Raw genomic sequence first — 15146 nt, forward strand, 5'->3', positions numbered from 1 at the left:
GCATGTGCTTGTGTGAGCGAGAGTGTGTGGGTGTGTGAGTGTGTGATAGGGCTGGGGACAGTATGTGCAAGTGTGCGTACGAGTGAGAGTCTGAGGGCATGTGTGACCCTGTGTGAGGTATGAGATTGTCGGAGTGTGTGTGTAGACGAGAGTGCACGAGTGTGAGAGAGTGTGGTGAGTGTGTGGGGGCGTGAGAAAGTGTGTGAATGTGGGAGCATGTGTGTGTGAGTGTGATAGAGCTGGGGAGTGTATAAAAGGGAGTATGTGAGTGTGAAAGTCTGAGGGTGAGCGTGTGACAGTGAGTGTATGTAAAGGTGAGTATAGGCGTGTGAGAGTGAGGGGTGTGTGTGACTGAGTGAAAGTGAGAGTGTGGGACTGTCAGCACGTGTGTGAGTGTGAGCGTATGTGAAAGTATAAGTGTGAGAGTCTGAGGGGAGTGTGTCTGTGCGAGTGTGTGAGAGTGTGTATGCGGGAGAGTGCGGGAGAACGATGAGCTGTCGGAACCCACATCCCGAGTGGACCGCACAGTGTGCCGTGAGCTCGTCTCTGTCGAGTGCTTGCAGGCTTCTGGGGACAGAGGGCAGGGGTAGAACTGTGTCGCGTTGTCCTGTGAAGGGTTTTGGGGCATATTCCAGTGGAAATGGACACACTGGAGGCCCGCCAGAAGAGGCGGCCGGGACCGCAAGGACAACACGCCTCTGGAGGAGATGGGGGAGTGGGAAGTTCGCTGGAGAAGAGGCCGCAGGGGCAGGAGGGGTGAGGCGTGACGGGATGGTGGTCCAGCCCACCTGTCTGAGGGCCTCCTGGGGAAGGCGCCATCCGCGGGGAGACGCGAAGGAGGGCTCAGGAACACGAGCGGGTCTGAGTCACGGCACCCGCACAGAGGCTGCATGCTGGGCTCCTCCGGGCACAGGTGGACCCCTCCTGGGACGGGCCCCGGGGCGGCAGGGCGAGCACCTGGCTGCGAAACCACCCCGTTTTGCAGATGAGGAACAGGCCAAGACAGCCCAAAGCCCCCAGCAGGTGAGGAGGGTGCCCACAAGGAAGCGCCCGCCTGAGCCCACGCTGTGTTCCCTGAGCCTGCCGAGGAAGCAGACACAGGCAAAAACCCCAGACCTTGTGTTTCTGTGTTTTTCCCAAGTCCCCTCCTGTATTTCACTTTGCCTGAGCCTCTCAAAGCCCAGCTAGCTGGAGAGACAGTGATGACCATGCATGGCCTGGTCTTCACGGGAGGAGTGTCGGGTTCTGTGTCCATAGAGATGAGCCCAAGAGCACACACAGCCGACACACAGGGAGGGCCCAAGGACCATCCCCTCCCAGCCCTCATTTTAAAGCATGCAAAACAGCAGCCCAGTGGAGAGCGTTCACCGTCAGGGCTCGCACACGTGGCTCTTGCCCGTGGCGGAGCCGAGGGCACCCCCATTGAGGTCAGAGCCCTTCCCGAGACAGCACACCTAATTCTCATGCACACACCATGCAGTCTGCTCCCTACCCCCAGGAGAGCATGGACCAGAGTGCCAGAGGGCCCCTGGGTGAGGCCTCTAGAACAAATGAACTGTCTGCAGCCTTAACCCAAATTTGCTCAGGGATTACAGCCCACAGGCTGGGTCCTGCTTGGCCCACAGCAGCAATTACCCTGCACAGGCTGGGGCATCATTGTCCCGAAGACAAAAGGATGACCTTTTGTGTCAAGGAGGAAAACTCCCCAGGAATTATCTCTTGAGTCCACACATCTGGGCAAACACTCCAAAAGCTCTAATCCTGTTAGGGAGCAATCCTGGGAAGGCGGGGATTTACCTCTGCTCCCGAGAGCAGATTGCAACTTGGATTTTAGAAACTCGGGGTAAAGGTAGGTAGGGAAAATTTACGAGAGGCATTGGTGTAGGGTGGGATGGAGAAGTGTGTGTGCGTGTGTGTGTGTGTAAATACAGGGTTATTTTCCTCTTTTCTGAATTAATTCATTACTTATAAATATAACATCAGAAATACAGAATAATAAATTTTACCCACAGTTCTGCTTGCCAGAGGTAGGCAACATTCCTTTTTGTAGGTCCTCTGATGCATACAGACACAAGCCCACACACAGACATCATACTGACACGCAGCTTTTCAGACCCAGCAAGACACTGGGAGAATGTATCTGTGTTGGTAAATAAGAATTCCTTCCAGCCAGCACTCCACGGCTGCTGGTCTCTGTGCCCTATGAGCCCAGCCGACGGTCGTGTGAGCAGTTCCGTAGGGGGAGCATGGAGCTGGGCTCCAGGATTTTGCTTGCCCGTGCTGCATGAACTTCTTAGATATCTTTAAAAATTTTTCTTCCTTTTCGTCTGATTGTTTTACTAGGGTAAATTCCTAAATTTGGAAGTGATGGATCCAAAACCCTCTCCTTCATAAGGCTTCTAAAACCCTGAAAATGGGTGTGACAGATCCCATGGCCAGTGGTAGAAGAGGTGGCTACATTCTCCCGCACACTGGCCACCATGGGATTTTTTATACTTTTGCCAACATGATAGTTTAACAAACTGTTTTGTTGTTGTTGTTGTTTTTATTTTGTTTTTACTAGACGAATGTTTTTGCCAGGCGTTGGTCAGTTGCTGCTGGTGGTATGAACAAGCCTCAGATTCTGCAAGATTCAAGACCAAGGCTTCTTGATGGTTCCCTTATATGTTTGTGCAGCTCTCTGGAGTGTAGAAAGAAACCCTTTTCCTCATCTTACCAATTGTGAAATGGAGATGAGCAAGCTCTCAGCACAGGGTTGCCCTGAGGATCAGAAATAAATTACATAGTGTCCTATTTTGTTTAATCAAAAGCATTGTATAGTTTATATAAAACTTATAAAGTTTATAAAAATAGAAGCATATTATACATCAAAATATGCTATTTTTATAAAGCATTACAGAATTTCTACAAATTTATATTTAAAACATGAGTGCAATATATTTTATATGAGTTATAATATTGGAATACTATAAACTATTTAAACATCTAAGGCTAAATAAATTACATGCTCTGTGCAATGGCATCTTGCATCCATGGAAACCGGCATCACCACACTGGGAAAGGGTTTCCAGCATGTTGCCAGATGTGGGGAAAACAGCTATGTATCAGTGCGTCTGGTACAGCCCCACGTGCATTAGTAACTATGTGGAAATAGAAAATAATTAGGTATATACACTGTGGGTTAACAGCGTGACCTCTCTGTAGATGGAACTTTAAGTGTTTAAAACATTTTTCGATTGCCTTTTCTGAAATGAGCATGCGTTATTTGCAGTAGGTTTAAAAAACAAGTCACTTGGTAACCAAAATAAAAACTATTGGAGAAACTGATAGAGCGGTGTTCCATGAACGTTAACCCTTTATATGCAAGAACACATATTGGCAGCTGGACCTCACAGCAACCTTGGGGACACTCATCATCATAAGCCAGTTCAGAAAGCCAGGTTCGGACCTTTAAGGCCCCCCAGCCAGCGTGACCTTTCCCAATCCGTTTGCCCCAGGTCACCCTTCTTCTCCCCCCTCCCCCCCGCAGGTTGCAAGACTGTCCACTACGACCTGGTCTTCCTCTTGGACACCTCCTCCAGCGTGGGCAAGGAGGACTTTGAGAAGGTCCGGCAGTGGGTGGCCAACCTGGTGGACACCTTCGAGGTGGGCCCTGACCGCACCCGCGTGGGGGTCGTGCGCTACAGCGACCAGCCCACCACGGCCTTCCAGCTGGGCCTGTTCGGCTCGCGGGAGGCGGTCAAGGCGGCGGCTCGGCACCTGGCCTACCACGGCGGGAACACCAACACGGGCGACGCGCTGCGCTTCATCACACGCCACAGCTTCTCCCCGCAGGCCGGCGGCCGCCCGGGGGACCACGCCGTCAAGCAGGTGGCCATCCTCCTGACCGACGGCCGCAGCCAGGACCTGGTGCTGGACGCTGCAGCTGCCGCCCACCGTGCGGGCATCCGCATCTTCGCCGTGGGCGTCGGGGAGGCGCTCAAGGAGGAGCTGGAGGAGATCGCCTCGGAGCCCAAGTCCGCCCACGTCTTCCACGTGTCCGACTTCAACGCCATCGACAAGATCCGTGGCAAGCTGAGGCGGCGCCTGTGTGAAAGTGAGTGTGCGCGGGGCGTGGGGCCCGAGCAGTGGGGAGCCCCCGAGCTGCGCGGCTGGCAGGTGTCGGGGCTGCGCCAGAGCGCACCGGCCCGGCGCTCAGTAACCGAGGAAAGCGGAAACCCGTCCTGCCTGCACGCAGCAGGGCGCACACCTGGGTCCTTCCCAGGCTCCGCCTCCAGGGCGCAGGCGGGAAGGAAATTAAAGAGGGCCGGGTTCTCGGCCCCACCCACCCCGACAGACCTGGAGGGGGTTAAATGCCTGGGAGTCCCATCTCTGTTTGCGTAGTGGGAACACATCTCACCTGCAGGGCTGTTCAAGTCAGAGCCAGCTCCAAGCCCTTCCTAAAGCTCATGGCAGGTGAAATGTATCAGGCCCCTTTCTTCTTCCAACGGACTGCAGGGACAGGTGGTCTAAGGAGGTAGGCATAGACAGGCTTCTGGACTGTAGCTGTGATCCCCAATCGGCAGTTTGGAGATGGTCAGGCCCAGCTTATCCAGAGGCCAAGTGTTGTTGACCTGGTGCCCTCTGAGATAACCCGAGGTGGTCTGGAATCTGTTGACTGTGGCTGGGGATGGGCGATGAGGGGGGTTGGGCAGCAGGCAGGGAGCTGCAGCCCCTGGGCTTCTGACCCTGAAGGCTGACCTCCAAGACCCTTGTTGGGTCATTCTCAGGACAGCCTCCTGCACAGGACAAGAAGGGTGAAGTGGGTTTCTGTGCATCAGTCTGTGTCCAACTTCTGTTCTGCCTGCTTCATTGGGGTGACATTTGTCCTTCCTGGGTCATGAGCACTGTTTGGTGACACCCCTCCCCAGGGCCAGCAGGTGGGGGCTGGGAGCAGGGTCTCAGCCTCTGTCTTGCTGACTCCTTCTGGGGACTGAGCCTCCTCGGGTGGGAGAAGCTCAGAGGGTCACAGCTTGCCGGGGACAGGGAAGCCTTGGGGTTGTGGCAGGCGGTGGGGACAGCTGGGTGTGACTTGGCAAGCAGCAGGGGCCTGGGCCCAGGGACGGGCCTCGCTAGCAGCCCTGGGAGAAAACAGCTAAACTGTGTCTGACACCTGACGCCCTTGGGCTCTGTACCGCTCTGTGACTCTTCTCCCTTGGCTCACTTAATTTCCACTTCCACTTACTTACTCATACATACTTATTGGGGATCTAGTTTTTGTGTGGCCTTGTGCTGATTTCTGGGCCTGTGGAAAAAGATCAGACAAAAACTCCTGCTCTTGGAGTGTTCATAGTCTAGATGGCGAAAAAGACACATAAAAAGGGATATAATACTGTGGGGATGACCTTAATAAAGGTGCTGCAGACTCTCATGGGGTCCTACTATGGTTGTGTTCAGTGATGACCTTGAGAATGACGGAGGGCTTCCTGGAGGAGGTGGTGCTTAGACCCTTTAGAAGGACACATCTGAGCCATAGGATGAGGGATTGAGGGATGGCATGACACAGTCAGGGAAGTGTAATGGAGCCCTGGGGTTGGGGTCAAGGAGGGGCCTGGGGTTGGTGGCTTTGTATGATTGTCAGGCTCTCAATAAAGGAGGGCTTGTGTGCTAAGACGAGGTGTGGGAGGGTTTTGTGCAGGGGTATGACGCCGTCAGATCTGTGAGAATGGAATGCTGGCAGGACAGCAGGACACAAGGAGACCCTTTATGGGACTGCTGGAGAAATTCAGAGAACAAACGGTGCTGGGGATAGAGCGCTGAGGACTAACCCCTGTTCCACAGATGAGGAAATTGCCGAGTGCTAGGTGAAGGAGAGCGATCCGGTGTGTGAGGCATCGGCCGTGAACTTTCACCCTCATTACAATCACATAGATTATGGTGATCTCCTTCTCATGGGTACGAGCATGCAGCATGCTGAGCTCCTGGGAAGGGCAGCTGCTAGGCCTTCAGCAGTAGGCCATCGGGGTGCCACAGCCAAGACAGGAGAGGGCAGGAAGGCAGGAGAGAGCCTGGGAGGGCCAGGGCTCAGGATTGGCCTCTGGGCTGATGAGAGCTAGATACCGGGCCCCAGGCCCAGCCAGGAGGCAGAAGTCCAACGTGGTGGCTCAGGAGTGTGTGCACCTGCTGTGATCCCAGAACACCTTGATGCAGGGCACTGGGAAGCAGGACTCCTCTAGACCCTGCCCACTGGCAGCCTTGGTTCAGACAGGTTCTGGACGTTGGCCAGGCAAAATCTCGATTTTGAAGAATTTCTGTGCCCAGGGCATGTTTCTGGGAATGGTGGGAACGGCCCTGGGGAGGTGAAGTCACTGGGTTGTGCTGCCCAGTTAATAGAAGGGCAGGGCTGGGGACGGAATCCAGGCCTTCAGCCTCCATGTGCTGGCCTCATCCCGCTGTGCCCCGCACTGAGGCGGCGCCCTCACTGACCTTGGTTCTGAGTCAGGGACAGTGCTTTCCATCACAGGCCGTAGAGGACCCACCTGCAGATTCATATCACGCATGACAAAAAGGTCAGAGGTCAGGCGGGCTTGAATGAGGAGACCAGGGCTCATTCCACTCCTTCCGTGTCTGGGTTTCTCCTTGGCGTTAACTCTGTTCTTGGCAGGCTTGTGTGTCCGGGTCCCCGCATGGACGGTCCACTGCAGAGGTGTTGATGAAGGCTTTGTCGAGAGACGGCTGAGGTCGTTGAGCGATACTGAGCCCCCGGGAACGGGCAGCGGGCGAAGCGGGCTGATGGCAAGGGTGGAAATGTGCCCAGAGCCCTGTAAGATGGGGAGGGGGCTGGAGTCACCTCATGGAGGACAGCTGCTTCCTCAGTGGTGGCCTAGAGGGAGCAGGAAGGAAGCCCCCGCCTTCTCTCCCCTCCCCTCGTCTCCCTTCCTCCCCTGGCCCAAGCCTGTCTGACACCATCCCACAAGGGGCCAGGTGATGTCATCCCAGGGGCCAGCCTCCTGGGGTGGGAGGGCAGAGGAAGCGAGAACAGGTGTGGGAGGGCACGCTGGGGCTACCTGTGGTGAATCTTAGGGCCAGGAGGGATGAGACCACGGCCCAGCGGGCCTGGATTCAGTCTGATGGACGAGCGTGGGCCTGCAGCTCTCCCCAGACCAACACTGTGGCTTCGGAGTGGAAAGAGGCTGCCTGGGGTGGAAACCACATGACCCCGTCCTAGTCACCACCACCATTGACCCATGAAGGGACACTGGGGGCTGCAACCAAGAGAAGGGGAACCAGATGCCAGCCAGCCGGGCACACCACATGTCCGCCATGATGACATTAAGAAAACTCACAGTAGCCAGGCTCCTCCAAAAACCTAAATAGATGTAAGATGTAAGTTATGCTCAGTCGTCTAAAGGGAATTCGTTTTTGTAAATACAGCTGTAAGCTGACTAGGGGCCTGCTTGATTCTGATGACAAATGAAACAAAATCCCCTTACAATTGCTTCAATTAGAAAGAAGGCAAAACAAAATAAAATAGCTAACAGTAACATGCTGAAATATATCTAGTAAGATTAAATCAAGGAGCATCACAAAATCCACATGACCAGAAGTCCCTGCACACACAGGAGAGATCTTTGGGTGACTTTGGAACCCAAACAGGGGCTCTTCTGAATCGGGGCCTCATATTGATGATCTGTAAAATCACAGACGAACGGTGTGGGGTTTTTGGTGTAGCAGTCATTCAATTCGATCTGACCTACTCATACATTCATTCAATGGGTGTACGTTGTAGCAGTCATTGGATTCGAACAAATCATTCATTCATGCAGTCTTTAGCAACCCAGCAGAGCATTGTAGTAATCGTTCGTTCGTTCGTTCGTTCATTCATTCATTCATTCGTTCATTCAGCAACTGCACACCGAGTGATTCCTCTGCTGGGGTCCATGCCCAGTTCCCAGGATGCAGTGAGGGATCTGACATTCTTTTTGTCCTCAAGAAGCTTTTGTCTACTCGAGGCAGCAGGAACGTGGCAGCTAATTACATGATGGAATGTGGACCCTGGTTACCACCTGCAATTTCACGTCTGGTTTATCTGCCTGGGGTCTGCCTTCACACACAAGAACAAGCTTCGCGAGGGCAAAGTCTGTTCCTTGCGGTTTCCGAGTGCCCGGAACAGAGCCTGGGGTGTGAAGGAGCCGCCTAAATGTTGTTTAAAGGAAATCAAGGGTGGGAACCTGGGGTTCGTTCTGTGCTTGCTGTTGCGTTGTACACATTAGACGTACCTATGCAATGGCCTAGCCCCTTCCAAATGCAAAGGTTCAGAATATTCTGCAAACCTGAAATCATACCCAACATGAACTGAAATATTGAACTTATCTATATATTGATGAGCAGAGACAAATGGTTAGACTCTGAAGGTTGATGAGGGTCTGGAAAAGGCAGGCTGGCTGGGATGGGCTGAATCATGCTGCCTCGTCGGGTGGGGCAGATGCAGAGGAGCAGGACCCTGACGGGGCTCCACTGGCGTGAACAGAACCAGGGAGTTTGCTGTTCTCTGAGCACCAGACGTCGACGGCACTTTGCATCCCACTCTTGCCCCGCTCCCCACCCAGCCCTGTGAGGTGGTGTCGATGCTGAGTTCTGCACACAGGGAGCCCCAGACCTGCGCTGGCCAGCCCGGGGGGGTCGTGACCAGTCGGGTGCTAGTCCTAACTGAGAAGTGCCGCAGGACTACGCACGCTGGCTTTTGTAGACAGAATGACAATGTTTCACGAATATCTTTTCTATTGATCATGTATTTAAATGTGAATATTTGGGAGATTTGGGGATACATACAATATAGTAGTAAAATTAATCTCACCTGGTTCTACTTTTTCAAATGTGGCTGCTAGAAATTTTACTCTTACATACGAAGTCCACATGTGAGGCTCCCCCCCCCCCAACAGCTCTCTCCTTTGTTGCTGCTCCTGCCGAGCTGAGGTCCAGTTGCATCCAGAGCCCATGCTTTTCCATCCAGCGCTTGGCTGCAGAAGGGTGGAGGGGCGGGTCTGAGGGACAGCAGGCTCGCCAGGGCTGCCCTTCTAAGGGGAAGCAGAACCCCAGGTCAGTGCACAGGAAGTGAGGGGCCTGTGTCTGGGGTGGGGGTGCAGTAGCCCCCCGGGGCCCTGAGGCAGCGTGGGTTGGGGGCTGTGAGCTGTGGCTGGTCTGGTCTAGAAGCCCAGCTGGAAGTGACCGGGTGAGCTGAGGAGGGGGCAGTGTGGGGACAGGGGTTCCAGTGTCCGTTCCCTTCAGCGCCCACTGCCTGGGAGTCGGGCCCGTCAGGCTGCCCCTCTGCGGTCCTTTGGAGTTCTAATACTGACGCGTGCTGGTGCCTCTCGCCGGCCCGGCGCACACGGTGACCAGTGGCTGTGTGCCGAGTCCGTGAATGAAGCTAACGGTATGCGGCTCACTGTCCCCCCGGCCTCGGGCTCGTGCAGGGAGGGGCCTCTGTGTCATGGCATCAACTCCTGCCTCTGTGGCCTGACCAGGTCCCCAGGGGACTTAGTCTCAGCCTGGCTTCCTGCAGTGTGTGGGGCGGAGGCTGCCGACGGGGCCCAGCCCCAGAGCACGGGCTGTAATTAAGAGCTTTCTCCACCCCGGGCTCGGTCGTAGCCACAAAACAACCTTTATATAGCTTATCGGGTGGCCGGGGGTGAGCCTGTGGAATGCTAGCCGGCCACGGCTGAGAGACCTCCGCCTCCTTCTATTCTGGGGACAGCCAGTGGTGGTCCTCTCTCCCCTCTCCCCACGAGCAGGAGGCACTGTCCTGGGTTCTGTCTTCTAGCTTTCGGACAGCGAGGCTGAGGTGCTGGCTTGGGCTGGGGCCGAGTGGCCTCTCCCGTGCCCTGTGGTGCTTTGTCGTATGACACGTGGGCACCCTCTCTCCGTCTGTCTCTCTCTTGCTGGTGTGTTTGTGCTTAGCTGTGTTGCCGTTCCAGAGAAAGTCTGGACGGCTGGATGTTCTATTTACCAATATGGAAGTGGCAGGGGAGGTGGGGGGGGAGACAGAGGGACACTGACTTACTTCGTGTGGCAGGGAGATAAATTTTATTGTTCACCTGTGGCTCTCATTGGGAAAAGGTCAGCATCTACACCCCAGCTCTGCATTTAATTAGTGGGTGCCCTGCGGCCTCCGCTCCCTGTGTGGGGGGCCAGGGTCTCTTCACGCCCTCCTCTGCTCTGACAGTGTGCAGGGCAGCCCCGGCCTGGGTGTTCTGGCCATCGAGGGCTCGCTGTGCTCTTGACTGTGGTCATCAACAGGAAATTTCACCTTCTAAATGAGTGAATTATTAGGTTCACTTGAAAATGTGTCCTTCTTTTCTTTTCGTAGTGCATCGTCAGTAAATAACACAACTTACTGATGTGATTGGGAGTGGACTGGGTAGACCTTTAACCATACCGAGTCACAACCGTGGGTGTTTTAAGGAACCTCTGTAGTACTGGGTTATTTTTTCTAACACATTTTAATCAATCCCCTCTTCTCGCACATTGTTCTGAGGCACAGGGTTCCTCCTTGAATGAGACATCTGTGATCCTGCTTTTAGAGTGACATTTCCAGAGGCCCCTCGTGAAGAATTGGGTTGAGCAGCAACAGTCCACATCCCGAGTTCCAGGCAGAGGCAGCGGTGAAAGCCAAGGGCCTGGGGTAGGCAGGCACTCTGGGTGCTGGAGGGGAGTGTGAGAGGAGACTGTTGTCATCCCCTGCTTCAGGAGGTGTAAATTGAGGCTTAGTTTGCTGGCTTAACATTCCCAAGTTTATGCAGTAGAAGGAATCCAGCCATGAGTCTTTCCTTGGCCAGAAGCAGAGTCCACCTCAAACCCCTGGAATAATCTGTCCCCTTGAAGACGCAGCAGTAACGCCCAAGAGAAGGGCTTGGGGGCTGGCTGTCGGCATGCCTGGGTGGCAGGTCCAGCCTGAGAATTTCTTTGGGCCCCGTCTCCCTCTGAACCTGAGTCTTCTAACCATCCGAGAAGGCACCGCCTCTTGCTGGCCTTGTCTCCAGTGGCCCGGTCTTCCTGACCACTCCTCTGCCTTCATCCCCACGTCCCTCTGCCTGCCCAGAGGCTGGTGGTGAGGTCAGGAGGTCAGGACACACACACACACCTGGGAACGTGTGTGTGTGTGTGGCCCCCAGACCCAGCTAGTCCTCTGGGTGGACCCAAAGGCCCGGCAGGAGTCCGTGGCAGCGTCAGCTGTTGGTTTGGAGCCGCCACGTGGATGTCTGTGGCTTGGCCCTCGGGACCGCATCAGCCTCAAGCAGCAATTCGGGCCGGGCCCGCCCTTTGCCTAAGGGTCACTGGGAGTTCCTCCTGGGAAACCTTGTCCTGATTGAGCTCATCCCCTAGAAACAGTAACGGGGTTACTTAATTCTGATTATGTGCTGGGGAATTTTATTAGACAGTGACTGAAAATGATGAAAAACTGAAATCCAGCCATCAGTTCTATGTAATTGGCATACATCAGGGAAAGGGGAACTGTCTCCCAGCTGTGCCCAGCCAGGCCCAGGCCTGGAGCGCGTCCCTGGGAGCTGTTTGGAGCATGTCCCTGCCCGACTCCTGTCTTTTCCTAAAACCAGGGAACTCCTGTGTCAAACGCAGATGTGCTGCCTGTAGCCTCCATGGGGCCCGGGGGGGTGTGTCCCGCTGGCTGGGGGCGCACGGACCCACATACCCTCCGCTCTCTGAACGGACCGCCCCCCACGTGGCTTCTGGGTCCTGGTTTCCGGTGATGGTGGAATAGTGTCTTCCTTGTGCTGAACTCTGCGTGTGCCCGTGCGTGTATGTTCCTGCAGGCCGTTCTTGCAAGAGGTGTGCATCGACAGTGAGGTGCGGTCGGGGGGTTACGCCTCGCCCCAGCCGACACCCGGCGTGCCCAGCTCTGCTTCCCGACCCTCAGCTTCCTAGCCTCTCACTGGCCTCACATGCGGCCATACAAAGGGGGTCCTGGCACCGCGCCTACCTTGTAGGGTGTTGTGAGGATGTAATGGGGCATGGGGAGCACTTGGCTCAGGGGTGGCCCTGAGCACCTGCTAGGCAGTGTTTGCTTTTACTGTATACACATACACACACACACGAATGCACATAAACACACATGCACACACGTGTGCACACATGCATACACGCACATACAGGCATGTGCACATGCATATACATACATGCACACACGTACACGCGGGTATGTATACATCCATATACACATACACACGTATACATAGATACAGGTATATCTGTGTATAATTCACATATGCATATGTAAATTACATACACTATACATACATATACATTTTATTGTATGTATGTGTGCATGCATACATACGCTATTTTCCAGAAAGGTGATTGAGTTAAATACCTTTCACGTAGGGCAGTGTTTCTCGACCAGTTTTTTTTGTCATGTCCCTCTGAAGGACCCTACATAAATGTTGCATTTCCCCCCAACTGCCTCCTTCTCTGAAATAGAATATAAATATACTTTAGCTGTCTGTTTATGCTGCTTGAGCCTTAGAGGGCCCAAGGCAGTGGGTCTCCTAGACTTGCTCACCCCGTCCATTGAAGCAGTTTTCGCCCTCTCCCTGCCCCCTCCCTGGAGATGTGGCCCCTGTGAGAAGGCATGATTGAGGGTGGAGGGGAAGAGTCCAGGACGAGCATTCAGGGAGGGCCTGGGTTCAGATCCTGCCTTCTCTCCCTCACGAGCTGTGACTTCAGAGCCTCCATGGTTAGCAGAGGGATTGGGATCTAAGAGCCTGAGTTAAATCCAGGTTTCTCTGTGTGTTTAGACAGATTACTCACTGAAGCTTTAGTTTTCCCTGTAAAATGCAAACAGTAGTCGTGCTACGTACCCTCTAGAGCAGAGGGAACACGTACATAAAAGGCCCCCTTTGTGGCTCGTCCAGAGTGGAGTCACAGTCAGTGCATCCTGAGACCCTGACCGGGGGCAGAGGGGCTGGCCTGGTATCCCAGCCCTGCCACCTGCCAGTTGGGGGCCCCTTGGCTGGGACTTCATGTCTCAGAGACTTGATTTCTTTGTCTGTAAAACTGAGATGATAAATCACCGATCTGGCAGCTAATTGATTGTGGTTCTTATTATTGTGTTATCATACTTAGTAATTATGTCAAGTCTATATGAAATAGAACATGCCAAAAATCAGAGTGCCCAAACCTGACATGTCAGGATCTGAGCTCCCTGTCCAGGAAGGGAGTCCAGCAGAGTCTCGAAGTTCACGGATCGCGAGCTCTGGGCAGGACGCTGGCCTGTTCAGGACCTCGAGATCTTTCTGGATCGAATGCAAGGGACGGCGGACTACAGCCCACAGGCCACATCTGCCCAGATACCAGTTTTTCGAATTGAGTTTTGTTGGAATACGGCATGTCAGCTTGTTCACATACTGTGTGTGGCTGTGTTCACACCACGGCCTCAAGCCGAGTAGTTGTGACAGAGACCGCGTGGCCCACAAAGGCTGTTTGCACTCTGACCCTTCAGAGAAAAGCTTGCTGACCCCTGACAGTGTGTTCTGATATGATGGCTGGAAATCTGACGTCACTGTCACTAACTCCTCTGTGACCCTGGGTAGGATATTTTATGGGGGCCTCAGTTTCCCCCTCGGGTGCTGAGTGGGGTGGGTGGGATTCCCCTTAGAGGGCCCCTCTCCCCTCTCCTCTGTGCCTTGGTCACCATCATGCTACCCCCGCCATGTGCCACTGTTGTGGATGCCTCCTCTGTTTGTCATTTTGAGGGCTCACCCGAGATCTTTAAGAAGGCCTCCTTCCCTCCCTGGCCTCAGACAAGGATTCATGTCCCAACTGGACCAGACGGGGCCCTGGGGTCACATACGAATCAGCATCGTCCCCTTGCCACTGCCTGGCTGGAGGGCCTTGGGCCAGCCCCAGCACCCTTTCCTGGTGCCATCCCACGTAGAGCATGACACGGGCGTGGCCGTCCCATTTACTGGAACCATATCATGCCAAGCATTCCAGCTCATGGAGGTTGGGCTCCATGTTTCACATGGTGGTTTTCATTTAGGGTTGGTAAAGGGATAAAGTACAGTGGCCACAGCTAAATTGGTATTGTTTGCAAAAGGTGTATGTACATATACAATGTTTATATATATATATATGTCTATATATAAATATGCAGCCATATAATTAAAGACGTGGAGAAACTCTGCATTTCTCAGTGACTCTCACGTCCTGCAGCTGACCTTGTTCTACCTGAACTTACTTCACACTTGCCAGAGGGCAAGTGGGACACGGGGCTTACACAATGTCTAGGGGCTTTCCAAGAAATGCGGCTGATGAATTACAATGCTTCTTTTTTTTAATAATTTTTTTATTATGTTATGTTAGTCACCGTACAGTACATCATTAGTTTTTGATGTAGTGTTCCATGACCGATTGTTTGCGTATAACACCCAGTGCTCCATTCAGTACGTGCCCTCCTTAATACCCATCACCGGGCTAACCCATCTAAAACCCTCCCCTCTAAAACCCTCAGTTTGATTCCTGGACTCCATAGTCTCTCATGGTTCCTCTCCCTCTCCAATTTCCCCCCTTCATTTTCCCTTCCTTCTCCTAATGCCCTCCATGCTATTCCTTATGTTCCACAAATAAGCGAAACCATATGATAATTGACTTTATCTGCTTGACTTATTTCACTTAGCATAATCTCCTCCAGTCCCATCCATGTTGATGCAAATGATGGGTATTCATCTTTTCTGATGGCTGAGTAATATTCCATTATATATATGGACCACATCTTTATCCATTCATCTGTTGAAGAGCATTTCGGCTCTTTCCACATTTTGGCTATTGCGGACATTGCTGCTATGAACATTGGGGTGCATGTGGCCCTTCTTTTCACTACGTCTGTATCTTTGGGGTAAATACCCAGGAGTGCAATTGCTGGGTCATAGGGTAGCTCTATTTTTAAATTTTTGAGGGACCTCCACACTGTTTTCCAAAGTGGCTGTACCAACTTGCATTCCCACCAACAGTGTAAGAGGGTTCCCCTTTCTCCACAACCTCTTCAACATTTGTTGTTTCTTTCCCTGTCCATTTTTGCCATTCTAACTGGTGTAAGGTGGTATCTCAATGTGGTTTTGATTTGAATTTCCCTGATGGCTAATGATGATGAACAT

General features: G+C 53.3%; 1 protein-coding gene across 1 annotated transcript in view; it reads left to right on the forward strand.

The window, feature by feature from the left end:
- COL22A1 (collagen type XXII alpha 1 chain) overlaps positions 1–15146 on the forward strand; it is a 250581-nt gene that overhangs the window by 21581 nt on the left and 213854 nt on the right. Inside the window, exon 3 of the mRNA XM_078071952.1 lies at positions 3530–4096. Within this exon, the coding sequence (XP_077928078.1) occupies positions 3530–4096 (567 nt within the window). The remainder of the gene's footprint in view (positions 1–3529; positions 4097–15146) is intronic.

Source organism: Halichoerus grypus, chromosome 5 (genome assembly GCF_964656455.1).
Source record: "Halichoerus grypus chromosome 5, mHalGry1.hap1.1, whole genome shotgun sequence".
NCBI lineage: Eukaryota > Metazoa > Chordata > Mammalia > Carnivora > Phocidae > Halichoerus > Halichoerus grypus.